Source organism: Hemicordylus capensis, chromosome 7 (assembly GCF_027244095.1).
Source record: "Hemicordylus capensis ecotype Gifberg chromosome 7, rHemCap1.1.pri, whole genome shotgun sequence".
In the NCBI taxonomy this organism is placed as follows: domain Eukaryota; kingdom Metazoa; phylum Chordata; class Lepidosauria; order Squamata; family Cordylidae; genus Hemicordylus; species Hemicordylus capensis.
Genome location: NC_069663.1, coordinates 11,339,428 through 11,359,601, shown reverse-complemented (window position 1 = coordinate 11,359,601; position 20,174 = coordinate 11,339,428). Strand labels below are relative to the sequence as shown.

Genomic DNA, 20,174 nt, shown 5'->3' with positions numbered 1-20,174 from the left:
AGTTCATGTTTGGACACTTGAACCGCTTCCCAAAGAATGGACTTCGCAGCGTCCTGTTTGTCCTGGGGAAGAGGGACCAAGAAGGGACTTTCTCCTATAAGAAGTAGTTATATTGGGCATTGTAGGCCTGATAATTGGCCACTCTGGAGTGTAAGGCAGCAGCAGAATAAAGTCTTCTCCCAAAGGAGTCCAGCTTCTTGCCTTCTTTATCACCTGGGGCGGATTGACCATGACCCCGATATCATTGCAGAGAGGCCTCCACCACAATAGAGTTGGGGATCAGGTGACTCTTCAAAAAGGCTGTGTCCTCCTGAAACTGAACCCTGTAGAAGTTTTCAAGGCGCTGATTGGGTTGGGAAAAGGTATTAGGTTTTTTCCAATGTGCCTTCATCACTTTCAATAGTGCGGGGTTAAATGGCAGAGCCACTGGCACCATAGCCTCAGAGTCAATTAGCTAAACAGAGGGTCCAATTCATCCTCTTGTGGGTTACCCAAGTTCACCCCCAATGTCGAAGCCATACGAGTCACATAGGCTGTATAGAGTTTCAGGTCCTCTGAAGGGGAGACCAGCTTCGAATCAGAGTGGATATCGAGGGGTGACGATCCCAGGGAAACATCCTCCGAATCTGGGGAGCTGTCTTCACTCTCCGACGCGGGTGCAAAGGAATAGCCAACTCCTGGGATGCAGGGGCTGAGACCGGGGGAGAACCAGGCTCCGAGACAGGAACCAACTCGTGGTGTTCTGTCGATGCAGACAAAGGCAGCACTTCACAATCCTTTTGATCCCGAGGGGAACAATGTGGATAACAGGAACATGGGTGACCTGCCGAGTGGGGGGGGGGAGACTCTCCAGCTTAGGAACAGAGGAGTGACCATAAGTGCGGTCCTCTGGACAGCGTGACCCATAGCGAGATATGGCGTATCCTGCATAGTCCGACATGCTGTCTGATCGGTATTGGTCGTACAAACTGGAGTCTGGATGCCAAGAGTTATACGCATGCTCAGTGTCGACCAAGGGGGAGCAATAGTCCAAAGTGCAGTACAGTTCCCGACAATCCCATGAAACACCCTGACGGTACAACAGGGGACGATCTTATTGATATTGATGCAGAGGGGATCAGCGCCGAGGCAGCCACAAAGAGTGTTCATCAAATTTGGGAGAGGAATACATGTCCTCTCCCGAAGAATCACAGTCCTGATCCCCTGCTTTAGCCGCATCAAAGGCTTCTGACAGTTCAGGGGAAACAGGCCACATCTGCCTTGTAGGCCTTTGCGGTGGGTCCTGCTGGAAGGTTCTAGCCTTCTTATGGGCTGAGGCTGAGGAAGCCGAAGCGCCTGACACTTTCCTCTTTGGAGTGGGAGATTGCTCCCTATCTGCCGACAAACGCTTGCTCACTTTGGATCTCTTCTTCTTGGCTTTCAGCTGTGCTTCCGACGAAATTGGTGAAGTCTAAGGTGCCACCTCTGGCTGATAAGAGGGGAGCTACTCCGAGTGAGCCCTTTCCTCCAACGCCGAAGCCGTGCGAGCGTCCGAGACCAATGATCCTGGTACTGGGGTTGAAGGTTTGATCCCTCAAGCAGAGGCATCCGGTTGGTCCACCGATTCATTCATTCAGCCATTCCGAAGGACTGTTTGAGTTGTAGGGCTTCCGAAGAACAGAGAATCAAATCCCAGAGGGCTGCACGCAAGCAAGAAGCCCTATTATGACAAGCCTGCTAAGTAAACTTCTGGCAATGTGAGCAGGTCTCAACTATGTGGGACTCCCCTAAGCGCAGGAGGCACTCCGAGTGAGTGTCCGGGGAGTGGAGCTTCACTCCACAAGTAATGCACTTCTTGAAGTTCTTCATGCCCAGCATGCACGCTGAAGGCTGGCCGGCCAACACGCTCCGTCCCAGCTGGGAACAGAGCTAGAAAGGGAAGACCGAGGAAAACAAATGCAATGTAAAAGAAACGCCACTGCACGAATTGAAAAATAAAGAGGAACAAACAGGAGAACAGAAAACAACCAGGATAGGCCTAATCCAACAGATAGTTGAGCTGAAAGACTCACAATGTTCGCTGAAACGCGGACGAAGAAAGACTGAGGGGATAAGGAGTGGCGCAGCCGCATATAGCGGCTGGGGGCAGGGTTCCTGCCAAAGCAGGAGAAATCGAGCTTGTTAGATTCCGACGTGGTCTCTGTGCAGGCGCATAGCCCATTTGTGTAGAAGACAGAGACCACGTCAAAGAAACAGGCATGCTGCCGTGCCTCTCATGATTAACACACACTGCACACAATGTGATTCACACTGTGAGAATGAACAAAATGGAACCCACTGTCTTACTCAAGAGAAGAGGCAGTGCAGTCAATTTAAGCTAGGTACAGACTGTTATGTACTTAAGACCAAATTCTTCTTCCAACCCTGGACCCTCAGTGTGAGTTAACCAGGGACCAAAAGCACATCACAACTCCACTTGCTGTTTGGGATTAGTAACAGAATTCAACTTTCAAGCAGAAATAATGCTGTTTCAGTTGGATGCTGGAGTTTAAGTCCCCCACAAAAGGCCAAACTGCCTCAATTAGACCGGGACATAAAACTCTATTAGTTGACGGTTTGGGTCAGATGCCACTCCAATCCAACAAGTCACTCCCCGGCACTTTTCTTATGACAAGACAATCCTTCTCCATCATACTGTTCCTGAGAAAGTTACTTCAGGTTGTAGTTCTAGGCGTACAGAGTTGCCTGTCTTTACTATTGTATTGGAAGAGCACAACTGCTCAAATCTCTTTCCAGCTCTGAAATAAAGGTAGCTGGGTCAGGAGGAGAACTATACAGGTGCAAGATAGTCGTGTGAACACAACGGCTGGATTCTTCAAGAACCCCTGAAATGCACTAAGTAGCAAAATTTCAGAGGACTGAACAATTTCTAATAAATTAGCTGGGCCTGGCATAGAGCATATCTATGCCTCCACCAGCCCGCTTCTTCCCCACCCACCCCGGAGCTTTCTGGCTGTCTCCCACCCGCCAATTCCCAGTGGCCGGCCACCGCTGCCTCCTCCCAGCGACCTGCTGCCGCTTCTTGTATTTGGCAGCCAGCCTAGGCCGGCCCACCACCTCCAGTTCCTGGCAGCCGGCCCAGGCAGGCCTTGCACCTCCTGTTCCCGCCGGCCGGCCCACCACAGCCTTCTGTTCCCAGCAGCCGCCCAGCCGCTACTGTCTCCCCCTCCACATCGCTATCCCCTAGGCAGCAGCTCTCGCGAGAGCTGCCACACATGGGATTAGTGATGGGTACGCCTAGGAGAAATAAATATATAGAAGACAGATGAACATGGGTGCACACCAGCCAGAATGGAAATCCACAGAATGTTTGTGGCAGTACAGCAATGTTCCACTATAAGTGACAGTGCGATGTTTAAGGAAAAGCACAGCGTACCTCAATAGTACACCGGGGGGGGGGGGGGCAGATCTTTGACTATGTTAATTTGCTTTTCTCTCCACCAAAAAAGTTTTAATTTGAGTATGTGGCCTAGAGCTCTTGAAACAGCTAGACACCTAGATTATAGTCCTACAGTGTTCTTCATCCAATAATTGAGGACACTTCCCATTCTCCCCCCAGGAAGCTGAGCATGTACATGCAGTATTTCTAGTTGCAAATCCATCCAACATCTAAGCTAGTTCTACTCTTTAATAGCTGCAACAATCCCATCCCAATAAAAGAAGCAGCGATTTACCATTTGTGGACATACGGGTACCAGAGGACAAACAAACAACACTGCTGGTTGCAAAAAACTAAGGCATGACACTTGGAACACAGGTCATATTTAACATATTCCGCTGATCATAAAATTATGAATAACTTTCCCAGTACACTACAAGAATGGTATTTGGGGGAAAATGGAACCACAACAAATAATATACATTTTGCACACTTTACTATGGGGCACTGTGTATACACTGAACAAAAACTGGAAGATATTTGTCATACAGGTGAAACTCGGAAAATTAGAATATCGTGCAAAAGTCCATTAATTTCAGTAATGCAAATTAAAAGGTGAAACTGATATATGAGACAGACGCATTACATGCAAAGCGAGATAAGTCAAGCCTTAATTTGTTATAATTGTGATGATCATGGCGTACAGCTCATGAAAACCCCAAATCCACAATCCCAGAAAATTAGAATATTACATGGAACCAAGAAGACAAGGATTGTAGAATAGAACAATATCGGACCTCTGAAAAGTATACAGTGTACTGTGCTTGATTGGCCAGTAAACTCGCCTGACCTGACCCCATAGAGAATCTATGGGGCATTGCCAAGAGAAGGATGAGAGACATGAGACCAAACAATGCAGAAGAGCTGAAGGCCGCTAATGAAGCATCCTGGTCTTCCATAATACCTCATCAGTACCACAGGCTGATAGCATCCATGCCACGCCGCACTGAGGCAGTAATTGCTGCAAAAGGGGCCCAAACCAAGTACTGAATACATATGCATGCTTATACTTTTCAGAGGTCCGATATTGTTCTGTTCTACAATCCTTGTCTTCTTGGTTCCATGTAATATTCTAATTTTCTGAGATTGTGGATTTGGGGTTTTCATGAGCTGTACGCCATGATCATCACAATTATAACAAATTAAGGCTTGACTAATCTCGCTTTGCATGTAATGCGTCTGTCTCATATATCAGTTTCACCTTTTAATTTGCATTACTGAAATTAATGGACTTTTGCACGATATTCTAATTTTCCGAGTTTCACCTGTACATTATCAGCATATCACCTATCTATCAATCGATGTATACAATTTGTATACCACCCCGAACTTTAGTCTCGGGGAGGTTTTGCAAGGACAAAACATTATATGCAAGTAGTGCATTACAGATGTATTCAAGTGCTTTAGAATCTAGATCAAACACAAGAACCTTTGATCCAAACCAGAGACTTGGGAGGAATTTGCTTGAAATAGGACCAAATCACTGAAACAACACCCTAACATAGTAAGTTATAAACTTCTTTATCTTTAAAGACCTCAAGATGTCAGCATGTAGACACACAGAAAGGAGTTAACCACAAAAGGGAAAAGCTAAGCTAGAAAGCCTAGCCACCTTTCTCCACATTTGAGTTCTTGTATACAATCCCAGCAGGTTTTCACTTTTTATGAGAGTGTTATTCTGCACAGAGCAGACAAGGTTGCCTCAATTTCTCGTCCATACTCTAACACTTTCAGGAATGCCATCAAGTAGTGTGCAGAATACAGGCAAGCGGCTTAGCATAATTAGCTTGTAAACATTCCTTTTAAAAGTTATCTGAACCTAGCAGTGTTTTAGTTTATGGTAGAAATGCTGTTGAACATCTGTGGCCCATTTACAATGATGGCTATGGTTTACTAGATACTAATCTATATATTGTAAGGCAGGCTGAATACACAGTGGGCTTCAGAACAAGTTTTACTCACCTGGAGATGGAGGCTGTATTTTGGGTTGTGACTTCTTTGAATCAGTTGCAAAGATGTCTGGGGGAGGGTCTTCACCTCGCTCAATCTTGCACTCAAAGGCATAGAGACACTGAATATACTGCTTCTTCAGAGAGCTAGCTGCACTGCTAGAGGTGCCCACATTCAAATTGGTTGCTAACTCACGCCATTTCTTGTTTTTGTTAACCTGCACAAAGCCAAAAGGGCCAGCTTTAAATCTGTTGCACATCTTTCTGGACAAGTGGGATGTATCAGCTTTACCATCTGGGGTTCTGGCTATGGAAAGGAAGCTCAAGGACCATACGCTCAGTGCAAGAGCATCTGCTTTGCATGCAGAAGGCCCCAGGTTCAAATCCTGGTATCTCCAGGAAGGGATAGGAATTAACTGTCTGAAATCTTAGACGGCCACTGCCAGTCAACATATAGACAATATTGAGTTTGATGGACCAATGGTCTGACTTGGTATAAGGCTGCTTCCTATCTAACCTCCAAGAATAAGTCATCAGAGTTTTTCCTCTAACAATGGATTAAAAGGAAGCAATAATCAGCTCCTTTTCCATCTTAAGGGACAGAGCAGTAGCTTAGTGGTAGAGCATCTGCTTTGCATGCAGAAGGTTCCAGGTTTACTCCCTGGCCTCTCCAAGTAGGGCTAGGAAATATTCCTGCCCAAAACCTTGGAGAACTGCCAGTGAGTACCGACAATACTGAGCTAGATGGATCAGTGGTCTGGCTCAGTAGATGTCAGGTGTCTATGTTCCTAAGATAAGCAAGTACAAGACAAAGCACATATTTGAGACCATTGATGCATGCAACTTCAGTAAAATTTAGGTAAGTGTAGCAATTACTAGTGTCTTGCTGAACTGGATAAAAGAACAAATAACTAGGATCTTGGTCGATAATATTACAGATGCAACTGTCTTCAACCCAGATCCTTGAAGAATTTTGCTCCAGGGTAAAGAATTAGATGCAATACTGTAAAGCTGTAAGTAGTTGCATATAATCTTAAGAGAGCTTCAGAAGAGGTCTGTTTGTATATACAAGAATCTCTCTCAAGTTTGATTTAACTGCTTTCCTATTGTTGTTTACTCACTTGAGTCAGTCCTCCAATTTCCTTTACTGAAACGTAGAGTCGATAAAGGTCTAGGGGTTTCCGGCCCACAGCTGGAAGATTGGTCATGCCCATTGCTTTCTCTTCAGTGAAGGCCAAATAGCGATCTACCCACATCTTCCTTTCTGGCTCACCACCCAGCTCATATAGCTTAGTAATCTTTTCATTTGTAGTAGTAGAGGAGCTGGACTTCTAGAAAGAGAAGAAGCAGCAAGCTAGAGAATCAGAACAATTCATGTATTCAGGCACAACTTGAAAATGGAGAGGCTTCTGGGATCAAAACTACTGCGCACAGAGAGGGGGGCCGACAACATTTTCATCATCTTGGATGAGCTTTATCCATTATACATTACATTAGTCAAATGTTAACACACCACAACTCCAATTTAAGGGTACTGTAGAAAGAAAGGCAACATCTTAAGAGCCATTACGAACAGGATCGCCTACTGGAAAGGAATTCTCTCTCCGTGGTTTCCATGCTTTAACAACATCCAGGCTTGATGAGCACAATGTATGGGTCAGGTTGTGTAAAGTCTTTGGAAGCTTCAACTGGTTGAGAATACAGTGACCAAGTTGTTAAACTGGATCTATTGGAATTGGCATATGATACCAATCAATCATCTTTATTACAGTCATAGACCAGCATAAAAATACAGGGGGTGATTACACAGTGCAAAGTTTAATGCATAATGATACATTAAAATGTCTAAGGAAACACTGAAAAGCATTTAAACACATAAAAGGGCATCAAGTAATATAAAAAGAGAAAGATTAATGCAAAATCTCAATCACCATGTTTACAGGTGCTGTAAGAGTAAACATTTTTGAACTAGAACTTCCCTGAAGATCTAGAAGAGCTACGGCACCATTTGATCTTTACAGATGAAAAGCTCACAGTCACCAATGACTTCTCTTTTGATATTCCACAGAAACAGATGTGCCAGGTAGAGTACTTACACAGTCCCTCCACTCAATTTCCAGATCAACCAAGTACTGGCATTCAATCCAAACAAAATACTTAATCTAATACCTAAAGAGCATATTGTAAGGGCAAGCAACAAAGACCCAAAGCATGATCTTAGTAGCAAGACTACTAGGCCATAAGATGGAGAGAAGTGTGCAGGAGACACATTTTCTCCAGATGTTGCCTATTTCACTAGAAGTTGACAGGAAGATCAGCATCCTTAGCAGGTACAGGCATGTTCACATACAACTTCTCTCGAACACCAGACTTTTTGGCAACGAAAGCACACATTTGAGATTAGGTCCATTTCTGCACCTTCTGAGTAGAAGGGATTGCCACAAGCAACGCCAATCTGATACTTAAGATTCAAACAAAGGGGTTTGAGCAGCAGCATATGAAGGAATAGAAGTCTTGTGACAAGAGAACTGGTTCATTCACACTTTTGTGTAGCAAGTTTCTGATCTGCCTATAGAGGAGTAGGGGAGGGGTATGTTAAGAGTTCATTCCTTAAGGCCTGGAAGTTCCTTACCTGGAAGAAAGTAGGAAGGATAGGGACCAGTTTAATTAGACACATCAGGTAATTTAGTTTTGTTTGTGCTTCGATCTGACTGCATGGTTCTTGTAGTTCCTGGGGAAGAGTTTTACTTGAATGGAAGCAGTAATTGTTGATGCCTCTATAGTTTCCCTTATCCTGTCATTAATAAACTCTTCTTGATATTATAGAGTGTCACTCCTTATTGAATCCTGCCCTAGTCACATGCTCTTGAAGGCCCAAGACCGCTCGAGCCTTTCTTGGAGGGAGGGGTTTTCCACTTTACTCTCCCTGAAAATTCCCTTGGAAGAGTGAATCTGCTCGTATTCAAAAGTGGATGGTGGCTGCCTACCTGGGGACTCCAACTAGAGGAGGGATTTTGTATTGCCCCACCTTTTGATGGTGACATGGCGGCAGCACAGTGGGATTTTTGTTGGAAAGAAACAAGAACACTTGGGCAACTCCCTGAGTGAATGAGAGTGGCAAGGTTTCTCTCTCTCTCCTGGCCTTTCCCTCAACTGTAAGGAAGGGAAAGAGGGAGTAAGATTTTGCAAATAGATCAAAGCAAGCACAGAGTTTCTTTTCTTTCTAGCCCTGGGGAAACAACCGACAGTCAAGGTAATTCTAAGAATAAGGGTCAGCATGTATACTCAGAGGAGGAAAGAGAGTAAAGGGCGCCAACCCTGAAGTGGAGGACACTGACACCAAAATGCTAGCTACAGGAAGACACACAGTGACCCAGGAATGGGATCAAGGCCGGATGAAAGTACAGAGCCAACCCCCACAAATCTGGACATTTGGAAGCTCTAACTGGAACTTAGGAAAATGGAAATGGAATGAGAAAAACTAAAAATAGAAAGGGAAAGAATAGCGGTGGAGCAGAGGATAGGTGAGTTAGTCCATGAGGCTAAGATGGCATGGATTAATAACAGGATCATTCCCCAATTGATTACTGCAACACCACCAATGGAAAAATGCAAGTTCCCTGAATATAGGGAAGGGGATGAGGCTGATGCATACCTGGAAAATTTTGGAAGAACGTACATCAGTAACAAAATACCTGAGGCACAGTACATTTACTAATAGTACATGTACTACTGCGTACAATTCTGGTCACCACATCTAAAAAAGGACATTGTAGAACCGAGAAGGTGCAGAAGAGGGCAACCAAGATGATCAGGGGTCTAGAGCACCTTTCTTATGAGGCAAGGCTGTAACACCAGGAGCTATTTAGTTTAGAAAAAAGATGACTGCAGGGAGACATGATAGAGGTCTATAAAATCATGCATGGTGTGGAGAGAGAGAAATTCTTCTCCTCACATAACACTAGAACCAGGGGTCATCCCATGAAACTACCAGATTTACTCCATGAACAAATGTTCAACCGAGCTCTGAAAATCATTACTGAAGCAGGGGAGTTGGCTGAAAGGTTTTCTGAGGCTAAGCTAAGGTTCAGGTCTTCTCAGAACATCCCAAGAGACTCTCCAGTAACCATTGGGCATTGGGAGGAATGAAGCCCAGCCCAGGTATGATCAGGATCCTCTGCACATCCTACCACACCCAAGCAGGAGGAGCTTCCCCCACCTAGAGGTCGCCCTGCAGATACACCTCACCCTTGATGTTTCGGATGTGGAAGGCACCTTTAAGTGAATTGCCCCCAAGCAGTGGCCCGGATCAACTATGTACATCTCCTTTCAGAAGACTAGCCCCGCTTTGTTAGGGTTTGATGGGGACATTTTTCTCCCAGGGAGGAGAGTTCCAGTAATTTTCAATGGTCAGTCAGTTGTGGCCCAAAATGATGTTTTGCCATACAGTGTAGGCAAGATTACACATGGGGTCAAGTGCAGACAACTTCAAATCCTGGTTAACCTTGAATATCAGTGCCACAGTAATGCTTTAACTCCAGGAGAAAGAATTCATTCTGCATAGGAGAGGAATTAGGGAGTGTGCAATTCCACAGCTCATTTGTTAATATGGGTAGCATCTAGACCTGTCTTGTGCTAGCATAAATGCTGTTGTGTTAGGATAAAGATGCAGTGCATGGTTATTACACAAAGAAATTCGCAAACCCCGTGAAACACAATCATGTCCATTCTATATGGCAAGCATTATCCATGTTTTGTGATGTGGCACCTAACACCTTTTGATCAACTGAACTATTGTCTTTTCTAAATTTACAGGAGGCCTGCCAGAACACCACAAACCTCTCCAGCTCCCACTCAATCATAGGGACATCCCTTGAGATCCGCACTGGGACCATCCACCTGCCAGAAACCAACTTTGTTTTCCTACCTGGGCCCCTTGTCAGGATCCCTACTAGATGCAAGACATATGCCTTCAATAACTAGCATTACACCCCCTACTACTACTACTACTACTACTATTACTACTCCTCTCCATCATGAGAATGCTATTTCCATTCCTCATCATGTTCCTGTTGAAGGAATCTCTCTCATTCCCATTCACCACCCATGCACTGTTGGGATTGACAGCCTTGTTACTGTCAATCCCAGCATCTTGCCATTACTGCTGGGTGGAGAACCAACCCTAGCGCAAGCTCCCCCTACCATCACCTCTTCTAGACCTCCATGGAGATAGATCTTGGCTACTATAACAATGTACCTTTTGATATTTCAGGTACAGACAGCAAGGTTGGGATTAAAGGAACACATTCGAAATGTTAAGAGTCTCTTAAAAATAAAAAATGATTCCAGCCCTTGTGGCTTAACAACAGTTGGGACTCAAGGTTCCAAAGACACTGAAAATACACAAAAGCTTTCGGGGCTCCCCCATGCTCACCAAAACTTTAAATAAAACTTTAGCGCAACCATTTAGTTCTGAAATGTTATCAGTTATTTGTGTTATTGCAAGTTCTATTGTAAAGCTCTCACAGGTAAGGCTTAGCTGATTCGTCATGGCAAAGATGTTTTTGTGCACCTCTGAAAGCTGATCCTGGGTAAGACACAGGAAGCCTAAACTGAATGCTCAAGATACTCTGATGTTGTACACACCTCTATTTGTAAAAAGAGCTTCACAGGGAATGCCCCTCTGTTTAAAGATATACCAAGTAGGAGATGTAATCACTTCATTCATCTGTATAGCATACAGACTGCTTATAAAATACCAAGCAAGCTGTAAGAAGTATAGTAATAAGGGAGAATACTAGGCAGTCATGGTCCAAGTGTGATCCATGCACAGAATTGTGATCTAAGTGTGACCTAAGTGAGTTCAGTTCTGTTCCACTTCACACACTGAACTAAGTGTGACCTAAGCACACAAGACCAGGAGAGCTGGTCTTCTGGTAGCAAGCGTGAATTGTCCCCTTTGCTAAGCAAGGTCTACCCTGCTTTGCATTTGAGTGGGAGACTACATGTGAGCACTGTGGGTTATTCCTCAGGCCTGCATAACATAAGGCCCCAGGGGCCGGGACCAAGCTGCGGGGACTTTTTTGCTCTCACTTTAAACATAAAATACACATTTAAAAAATTCAGTCACATTTACCTTTGACTTGGATTCAGCTTTTGGTGTCCCATCTGCCTTATTGTTCATTTTTGTTGCAGGTGTTAGTTTTACATCCCCAAGTCCCATCATCTCAGGACTTGCAGCCATCCCTAGAGAATCAAATACCAACATGACAATGTTTTCCAGAGTGCCATCTTAACGCTCAAGAAAGGGGAGGAATAAGTACACTATGCTTTACCTGCAGAATTGTTGGACATATTCCCACTCATTGGGTATGGTGGGCCCTGGGGATTTAGCATGCCAGCCATGCTATTAATTCCTTGGCCGTAGGGAGGCCCCGTTGCCATCATTCCTCCTTGGTTCATATTGGGGTAACCAGACGGCCTAAAAACAATACAGCCAAATTAATATTATTAGCTATTAGACCATGTATGCTATTAAAGCAAGTTTAGCTGGTGAATATTTTTAGGATTATTCCCTGCCCAAATACCTAGACAAAAGACAACACCCTTCTTCAAAACTGACATAATGCATCTCAAACCTGCTGTCCCACTACATGGGCTAAGAACAGAGTTGTTCAGATCTGGGTTACAGTGACACACAAACTCACAGAGTCATTTCTGAAGGCTGAAGAACTCAAAACTCAAGTGTTCTACCAGCACAGCCTTTCCCGCATCAGCCTTCCAGTACTATATATACAGCTCATTGAGCATGTAATAGAAGGAACTTCACTGGATGTAGCTGAAGAGGCGGCTTCCCCAGCAAAAGAGAAAAATACAACCAAAGCAATATTTCTTTTGTTAGCTCTAAAATTCATCGGGGGCAAGGTCTCAAAGGAATCTATCAGAGGAAAGCTACAGCATTCAATACGGCTTCCACCTTCTACAAATTCACGACAAAAGATTTTCAAGCAGAACAGACTAAATAGGTGCAAGGCATTGCTGGAAGAGATTCAAAGTTTCGAGTCCCTCATGCAACAGTTAAGGCACATGCTTCTATGGATCAAGAGAAAGGCAGCTCCAGTGCCAATGTCTGTTCCCACTACCTATTGGGAGGAAGGCCGGACTGACACTCTACCTGAAACTATCTTGTCTATTGGGAGCAAGTGGTGGAAGTTAACCTCCTACTCTCATGAACAACAACATGTACCTAACTCTGATCGGTTTCATGCCCTGGACAAGAATGAGCTTTACTAACTAATCCACTGATGCTGCCATTTCTTTGTTTCAAGTAGGGGAGCTAACTGGGAGTGGGGGGAAGCCATTTTTACCCACACTTGATCTTAGCCAAAAGGCCGAGAAACCATTTTAAAAAAAGAAATGAGAAACTATGCACAACTGGCCCCCACTGCTTACCTATTCTGGATCGAGTTGACAGCAGCAGCATGCATAGCAGCGGCAGCGGCTTCTTGTGCTTTCCTGCCACCAGGTGGAGGACACATTCCAGTCCCTACCTGGGGAGGCATGTTTGCCATATTGGGTCCATAGGGCCTGTTCCCCATGGTGGCATGGCTCATTCTCCCTGGAGGGAGCCCGGGATAGGGTGGTACACCAGTCTGACCATGGATCTGACTCCCTGCTCCCATTGGGTTCATGCTTCCTCCCATTCCTGGGCTGGGGTAATTTGCATTGGGCATAGCATTGTAGTTTGGCTGCCTTGGATATCCACCTACAGAGGAGAAAAAGGGGAAGAGTGATCATTAAAAGTCCAAATGACCAAATCAATCACGGAGACTAGCCTTGTAAGAAGTCATGAGGTAAAAATCAATGGCTATGAAAAAGCCTACTGAGAAGTGCAGGGCACAGAGCTTCATTTTAAAAAATGTAGGCACCAGAGAAAGGTTAACAGATACTTCCATGCATATCCATTTTTCTTTAACTTAAGTCTAGATTCACATTTCAAGTTCAGTGGTTGTGTAATTTCCCACTGCATCCCCACCTTTACTATAACCCAGCAGGCAACTTGTTTAAACCACATCAATGGGCAAAACAGTAAGAGTATTACTTCCAGGTCAGGAGACAAATGTTTCATGTTCTATAATTCAAACGTTTATATGCAATTCATATTCTATATCCAAAACTTCATTCAACTGCCCTTTAATCAACCACAGGTGCAAGACATGCTCCCTCACACATTTTATTAGTGACAGAAACTTATGACTAATATTTTTTAGCAAACAGTATCAAAGATATTTTAAATAAAAATAATGACATCACCTTGAGGCCCATATTGGCCCCCCTGAGGTCCATAAGTGCCCATGGAATTTTGCTGATAAGGTCCCATCCCAGCATGCATCTGTCCTCCAGAAGACTGACGTGGAGATAAGGCAGACCCAGGCTGAGGAGAATTATACTGGGTCATCTGTGGATTCCTCTGTATGTAACCTAATGAAATAATAATTCCAACAGATGTTATAAAAGCAAGTTATACAGAAGGGAAATGTGCATTTTAAACACATACAAAAAGAACCAGAAAGCTCTACACACAAAAGTTCCAGAAACCTTAAGTTCTACACAGAAGTCTCAGTAACACTCTCAGTAAAAATTTCACAGTGGTAACTGTAAGAAACCAGCAACCCTGACAGGTTCTCATAGAGCCACATCTTCTCCTCCTCCTCTGGAAACTTGGCATGGCAGAAAAACAGGTTGCTTACCTGTAACTTATGATCTCTGTGGGGATCCATGGTCACTCACAACTGGGTCTTCTGCACCTGCACAGTAAGCCATGGAAGAATCTTTAGCTTGGTTTAGATGCTCACTGTCCCTTTAAGGCATAGCGATATTGGAGCCTTGAAAGGGAGCCTATAGTACTAGCAGTAGAGTGCCTCCCTCTTTGGTTCCTGGAACGGCCACTGAGAAGAGACTGACAATGCCCAGAGGTAGAAGATGACATCAAAAATCACAGCAGCACAGGTATGTAAGCAGTATTTGTCAAAAAGAAGCTAGCAGAGGGGACGGCCAGGCAGGTGTTGTGAGTGACCATGGATCCCCACAGAGATCGTAAGTTACAGGTAAGCAACCTGTTAATCTCTGTAGGGATCCATGGTCACTCACAACTGGGTGAGTGACTAGCTCCCGTGATGAGGAGGTGGGTGCTAGAAGTTATAGTACTCTCTTTAAGACCGCCCAGCCAAAATTGGCCTCTGAAGCAAAGCGCAAGTCCACAGCATAATGTCGGACAAAGGGCAGGTCCGAGGACCAGGTAGCAGCCCTGCATATGTCCTTAATGCTGATGCTTGACATATGGGAAGCTGAGGTAGCCATGGAATGCACACTGATCTCGGAGGGCAGCTGAACGCCTTGCTTCTTGTAACAAAAGAAAATCAGCTGAAGTAGCCAGTTGGACAATCTTTGTCTTGAAATGGCGAGGCCTTTACTCGTCTCCGTATAGGAGATGAATATTTTAACTGCCGGAATGACTTAAGAGTGGTCCAAAAAATAAAGCAGACACCTTCTGATGTCCAAGGCTTGCACAGAACGTTCAAGGGGTGTAGATGGGTCACAGAAGAACGTAGGTAACGCAATGTCCTGGTTGATATGAAAGTCCAAGAAAACCTGAGGAGAGGATCCGGGCGAAGGATAACCTCGTCCGGATAGAATTTGGTGTAAGTGGAATCTGCCCTTAGTGCAGCGAGTTCACTGACTTGCCTTGCTGATGTGATGGCTACTAGGAAGGCGGTTTCCAGGCATAACAGTCTAATGGAAGACGACAGCAATGGTTCAAAGGGAGCCTCTGTAAGAGCGGACAGCACAAGCGAGAGGCTTCAAGGCTCAATGAGCCCCCGTCCAAGTTGTTAACACCTTTCAGAGAGTGCTGAGAATCAGGATGGACGAAGACTGATTTGCCATCCTATCCCTGGTGGTGTGCTGAAAAGGCAGCCAGGTGAATCTTAATGTAGGGATTAGAAAGTTCCAGCCCTTTGAGGTTGGCGAGGTAGAGGAGTATCTGCCGTATTGAAGCCTTGAGAGGGTCGAAGCCCTTCAAGGAAGTGTAGGATGTGAAATGCTGCCATTTGCACTTGTATGACCTTCTCATAGAAGCCTCTCTTTCATTTAGCAGGATGTAGTCTAGAAGTTCAGCCTCCATGCCATCAGTGAGAGGGACTTCAGAGCGTGGTGGAAGACTTGACCTCCTTGACCTCGAGGAGATCCCAACGAGGTGGGAGGCAATGGTAAAAGCCTTTGCACAGCTGGAGAAGAGCCAGGAACCATGGTTGCCGGGGCCACCAGAATGCACTGAGAGTGCTTTTGGAGGAGCTTTCCTATTTCCTGGACAACGATGGGAAAGGGAGGAAAAGATAATAAAGCCTGTCCTGCCAACGCAGTTGGAATGCATCTCCTATTGATCCCTTGCCAAGGACAGTCAGTCACAATATTATTTTCTCTCTTGATATGGATGGCTATAGGCGTGATACCATAATGCAAACACCAATCCCAGAGTTGTACGGCAAGGTTGTTCAGGGACCTAGAAGCGGTACCCCCTTGGTGGTTCAAGTAGGCAATAGCCATAGTGTTATCAATATACATCTGAACCACTTGGCCCTGGATGATGATGGAAATGCCTTAAAGGCTAGGGAAACAGCCAGGAGCTCTAGAAAATTGATGTGGAGTTCCTGTTGCTGAGGGTTCCATAGGCCTTGCAAGTTTAGAGTCCCACAGTGGTCACCCCAACCCTGCATGGACGCATCGGTAGTGACCGATAGCGTAGGGTTCAACATCTGAAAGGGAACTCCTTGTGTCAGGGAGTCCAGCTAGGACATTGGACCACCAATGAATGTCTTGTAGGATATTATCTGGGACAACTAACCACTTGTTTTGTCTGTCGAGAGTCAGCCGGAAAACAGACAGCAGCCAGAGCTGGAGCTTCCACATCCTAAGGCGTGCATTTTCCACTGTCACTGTACAAGACACCATCAGGCCCAACAAGCGCTGAACGGAATGAACTCATTGTCTGGGGGCAGACTGGAAGGCAACCACCATGGAGAAAATGGCCTGTATGCGTTCTGTAGGTAAGTACACACGTTTCTCGCCTGCATCCAGGACCGCCCCAATGTACTGGAGGATATGCTGGGAAGTCAGGATCAAATTTTTCAGATTGACAGTGAGCCTCAGATCTGCCAGAAGAGAGAGAGTAAGTTGCAAGTTGAACAGTAGAGTCAATTTCTCTTTTGCTGTAAAAAGCCAGTCATACAGATAGGGGAAGACCGACATCCCTTGGACACAAAAGAAAGCAGTGACAGCCACCATGCACTTCATGAAAACCCTTGGGGTGGTACAGAGTCCAAACAGGAGCACCTTGTATTGGTAGGCCTGGATGCCTAAACAGAAGTGCAAGAACTGGCGGTGACATGGGCATATAGATATATGAAAATAGGCATCTTTTAGGTCTAAAGACACAAATCATTCCTCCTCCCACAGGAGTGGCACAATTGACTGTAGGGAAATCATACAAAATTTAGAGGTCTGGACAAATTTGTTCAGTTCTCTCAAGTCCAGGATGGGGTGAAACCCACCATCATTCTTGGGGACCTGGAAGTATCTGGAATAGAACCCAGCGTGCATGATGGGTGCTGGAACTGGTTCTGTGGCATCCTTTTGGAGTAGCGCAGCTACCTCTTCTTCAGGGATAGGAGTTGCGTGGGTGTATTTTATGCCCGCATTGGCGGGTAAATAGTCAAATTCGATAGCACAGCCGTTGCGCACTGTGCGTAACACCCAGGTGTCTGTTATGTGATACCAAGAAGATAAGTAAGGGGCGAGACGGATGTCCGGTGAGTGAAGGGGTAGACACACTTTCAGGTCCAAAGCATTAAAAGGACTGCTTCGGTTGCTCTTGGGATTTCGCTTTTTGTTGGCCCTTTGCATGCTGGTGGAATGGCCATCTGGAATATTGCCTAGATTCACCGTGGTAAGCCCCTCTACCTTGGGAAGGTAAGATCTTGGCTGGTATCTTTTGTTTATAGGAAGGCAGATACTTTTGATGATATGAAGACGATGACTGAGACTGAGCAAAGGTCTTGGTTGTAAAGCACAACTTTTTCAGCTTTTCCACAGTATCATCTGTATCTTTTGAGAAGAAGCCTTCCCCATCAAAAGGGGAGATTCTCTATTTTCTCTTTCATTCCTGGCTCCAGCGGTGTAGAACGGAGTCAAGCATGTCGGCGAAGAGCGATCGACCCAGCCAACACTTTCGGATTCAGTCTCAGTAAGATGTTTGGTGGTACTAAGCTGCTGCCTTGTGAGGTCCGCCGACTTCAAGAGGGTCACTAGAAACCTGCCCTTGAATGGCTCAGGTAGAGATGTTGCCTCTTCTTTCATGTTGTCCCATAAGGACTGCTGATATTTGGCCATAAAGGCCCGGTAGTTTGCTACCCTGAGTAAATGGCAGGCCGAGGAGTAAAACCTCCTAGCTATCGAGTCCATTTTGTGATGCTCCTTATCCACTGGAGCAGAGTGTTTTCGTGTGGATTTCAAATGGAGAGCACAATCAACTATTAATGAGTTTGGCACTGGGTGCTTTAACAGGAAGGGGCAAGAGGCTTCCTGGAATCGGTATAAGTTATCCAGTTTTTGGCAAGGCAACATAGCAGTCACCAGCGCCAACCAGACGGTCTTAGCAGCTGCCACCAAGGATGGCACCATTCGAAGAGCCGTGGGGTGTGCCACAGAGGAGGGTGACAAATAACTATACACTGGCTCGGTGACTGTAACTTCTGGTGGAGGAATTTCAAGGCCTAAGGCCCTAGCCATCTCTTGGACCTGGGCTTGATATGACTTGGTTTCTTTCGACAGGGAGTCAGAAGGCCTACTGCCCGCGTTTTCATTGGGTGAGGTCCCCAGATGAATCTCTGACACATTTGACTCAGGACCAGAGGCATATGATGATTCCCCATCCGAGTCAATTTCCAAGGGAAGAGGGTCAGTAGGACCCGGGAATGTGGGAAGAGACTCCAGTACCAATGGAGGGCATATTGATTCAAGTAGTATTGGCAGAGTGGGAGACACTGGGCGAGCAGGTGTGAGTGGAGGCTCAGGAACCAGTATGACCGGCAGTATTGGGGTGGATGGTGGTGACCCCCTGTAGTGGGGGGTCCCGAAGGCACTGGTGGAACGGTAGGCTTCTTAAAAGGGTCCATAGGAGGAATGTTCAGTGGATCAGGCAAAGTTCCCCTAAGACGCATGGTCTTCCACAATTTATATTCCTCAAAATCATAAGGGCGGGCCAGAACTATAAAGAGAATGCGGATGAAAATGTTTTCTGAGCCTAAGGTGTGGTGAGTCAAAAGCCCCTGGAGAGCTATAGTAATCCAGAGGATCACAGCGAGCACGTGAAGCTGAAAAATGAAAGTGCTCTCTAAAAGGTAATGCTGAGGGGCATTGTGGTGTTAAAGTGGACAAGCCACCCATTGGTGTCGTCGGAACTGGCACAGAAGAATCAGGTTCTTCAACATAAAGACCCTGCGAGAGGGTGAACCCTTTAGAAGTAGAGCCTGAAAGGCTCGGTTGCGCAGAACCTAATAGACGCTCAAGATCCTGGTGCAGCAAAATTTGGAGAGCCAGAGAATCCAAGGAGAGCGACGCTGGATTTTCTGGTGAACGATGTGATGGTGACTGGACTGGTGTCATTGTATGGGAGATTACTATTGGTGACGATGGAGTAGAACCGACAGGAGAAAGGCAATGAGAATCAGAATATGACAGGGATTGGAGCCTGTCAACAGCACCAATGGCGCCAGGGACAAAAGATGAAGTGGGCAACGAGTCACCAATACTGACACTGCCAAGCGCCTTGGAGCCGCAGGTGTTTCCTTCGATGCCGGTGTAGTCTATGTCGAGCACACTGGCACCAGGGGTCACAATCCTATTGTCGAGGGAGCTGAACTCAAAGGTCTCAACTCGATGAAGTTGGTGCCGCAGGTCGAGGCAAAAGGCGTAGCAGGCTGTGCCATCACTGGAGAAGGCATTTTTGCCGGTACTAGGGTAGAAACCTTCAGCGCCGATACCGACACTGAGGCAGATGCAAGTGAAGCAGGCTTTTCCGTGGTCAACGACCCCGAGGAACCATGCTTCTCTTTTTTATTTTGGTGCTCAGTAGATACCAAGCAGTCGCTTATGCCTTTCGCGTCCTCTCTCCATTGGCTTCTTAAAGGAGGCAGTCGATGCCAGAGGCATGGATGTCAAGGGCATAAGCACCGAGATCAACGCCAACAGCGCCAACCTAGTAGATGCCTAGGATTGAGGTGGTGAAGGCGGGTTTGGTCTCGGTGTATCTGGTCGAGGTATATCATCATACAGGGGCATTTTCAATCAACGTTTACGACTCAGTCATGTCTTCTTTTTAAAGGAGAGACACACTTTACAAGCGCTCGTGTTGTGAGAGTCGTCCCCCAAACAATTACACAGTCAGAATGTCTAATTACACAGTCAGAATGTCCAGGAGCCCCTGGTGGTGCAGTGGTAAAACTGCCGCCCTGTAACCATAAGGTTACAAGTTCGATCCTGACCAGGGGCTCAAGGTTGACTCATCCTTCCATCCTTCTGAGGTCGGTAAAATGAGTACCCAGAATGTTGGGGGCAATATGCTAAAAATCATTGTAAACCGCTTAGAGAGCTCTGGCTATAGAGCGGTATATAAATGTAAGTGCTATTGC

The 20,174-nt window shown here is 45.7% G+C and overlaps 1 protein-coding gene across 1 annotated transcript in view; it reads right to left on the bottom strand.

Moving 5' to 3' along the window:
* Window positions 1-20,174, bottom strand: part of ARID1A (AT-rich interaction domain 1A) — a 107,606-nt gene that overhangs the window by 17,644 nt on the left and 69,788 nt on the right. The window contains exons 7-12 of the mRNA XM_053267711.1: window positions 13,741-13,908; window positions 12,880-13,192; window positions 11,763-11,908; window positions 11,564-11,673; window positions 6,549-6,758; window positions 5,441-5,645 (exon numbers count right to left, since the gene is read on the bottom strand). Coding sequence (XP_053123686.1) covers window positions 5,441-5,645; window positions 6,549-6,758; window positions 11,564-11,673; window positions 11,763-11,908; window positions 12,880-13,192; window positions 13,741-13,908 — 1,152 coding nt within the window. The remainder of the gene's footprint in view (window positions 1-5,440; window positions 5,646-6,548; window positions 6,759-11,563; window positions 11,674-11,762; window positions 11,909-12,879; window positions 13,193-13,740; window positions 13,909-20,174) is intronic.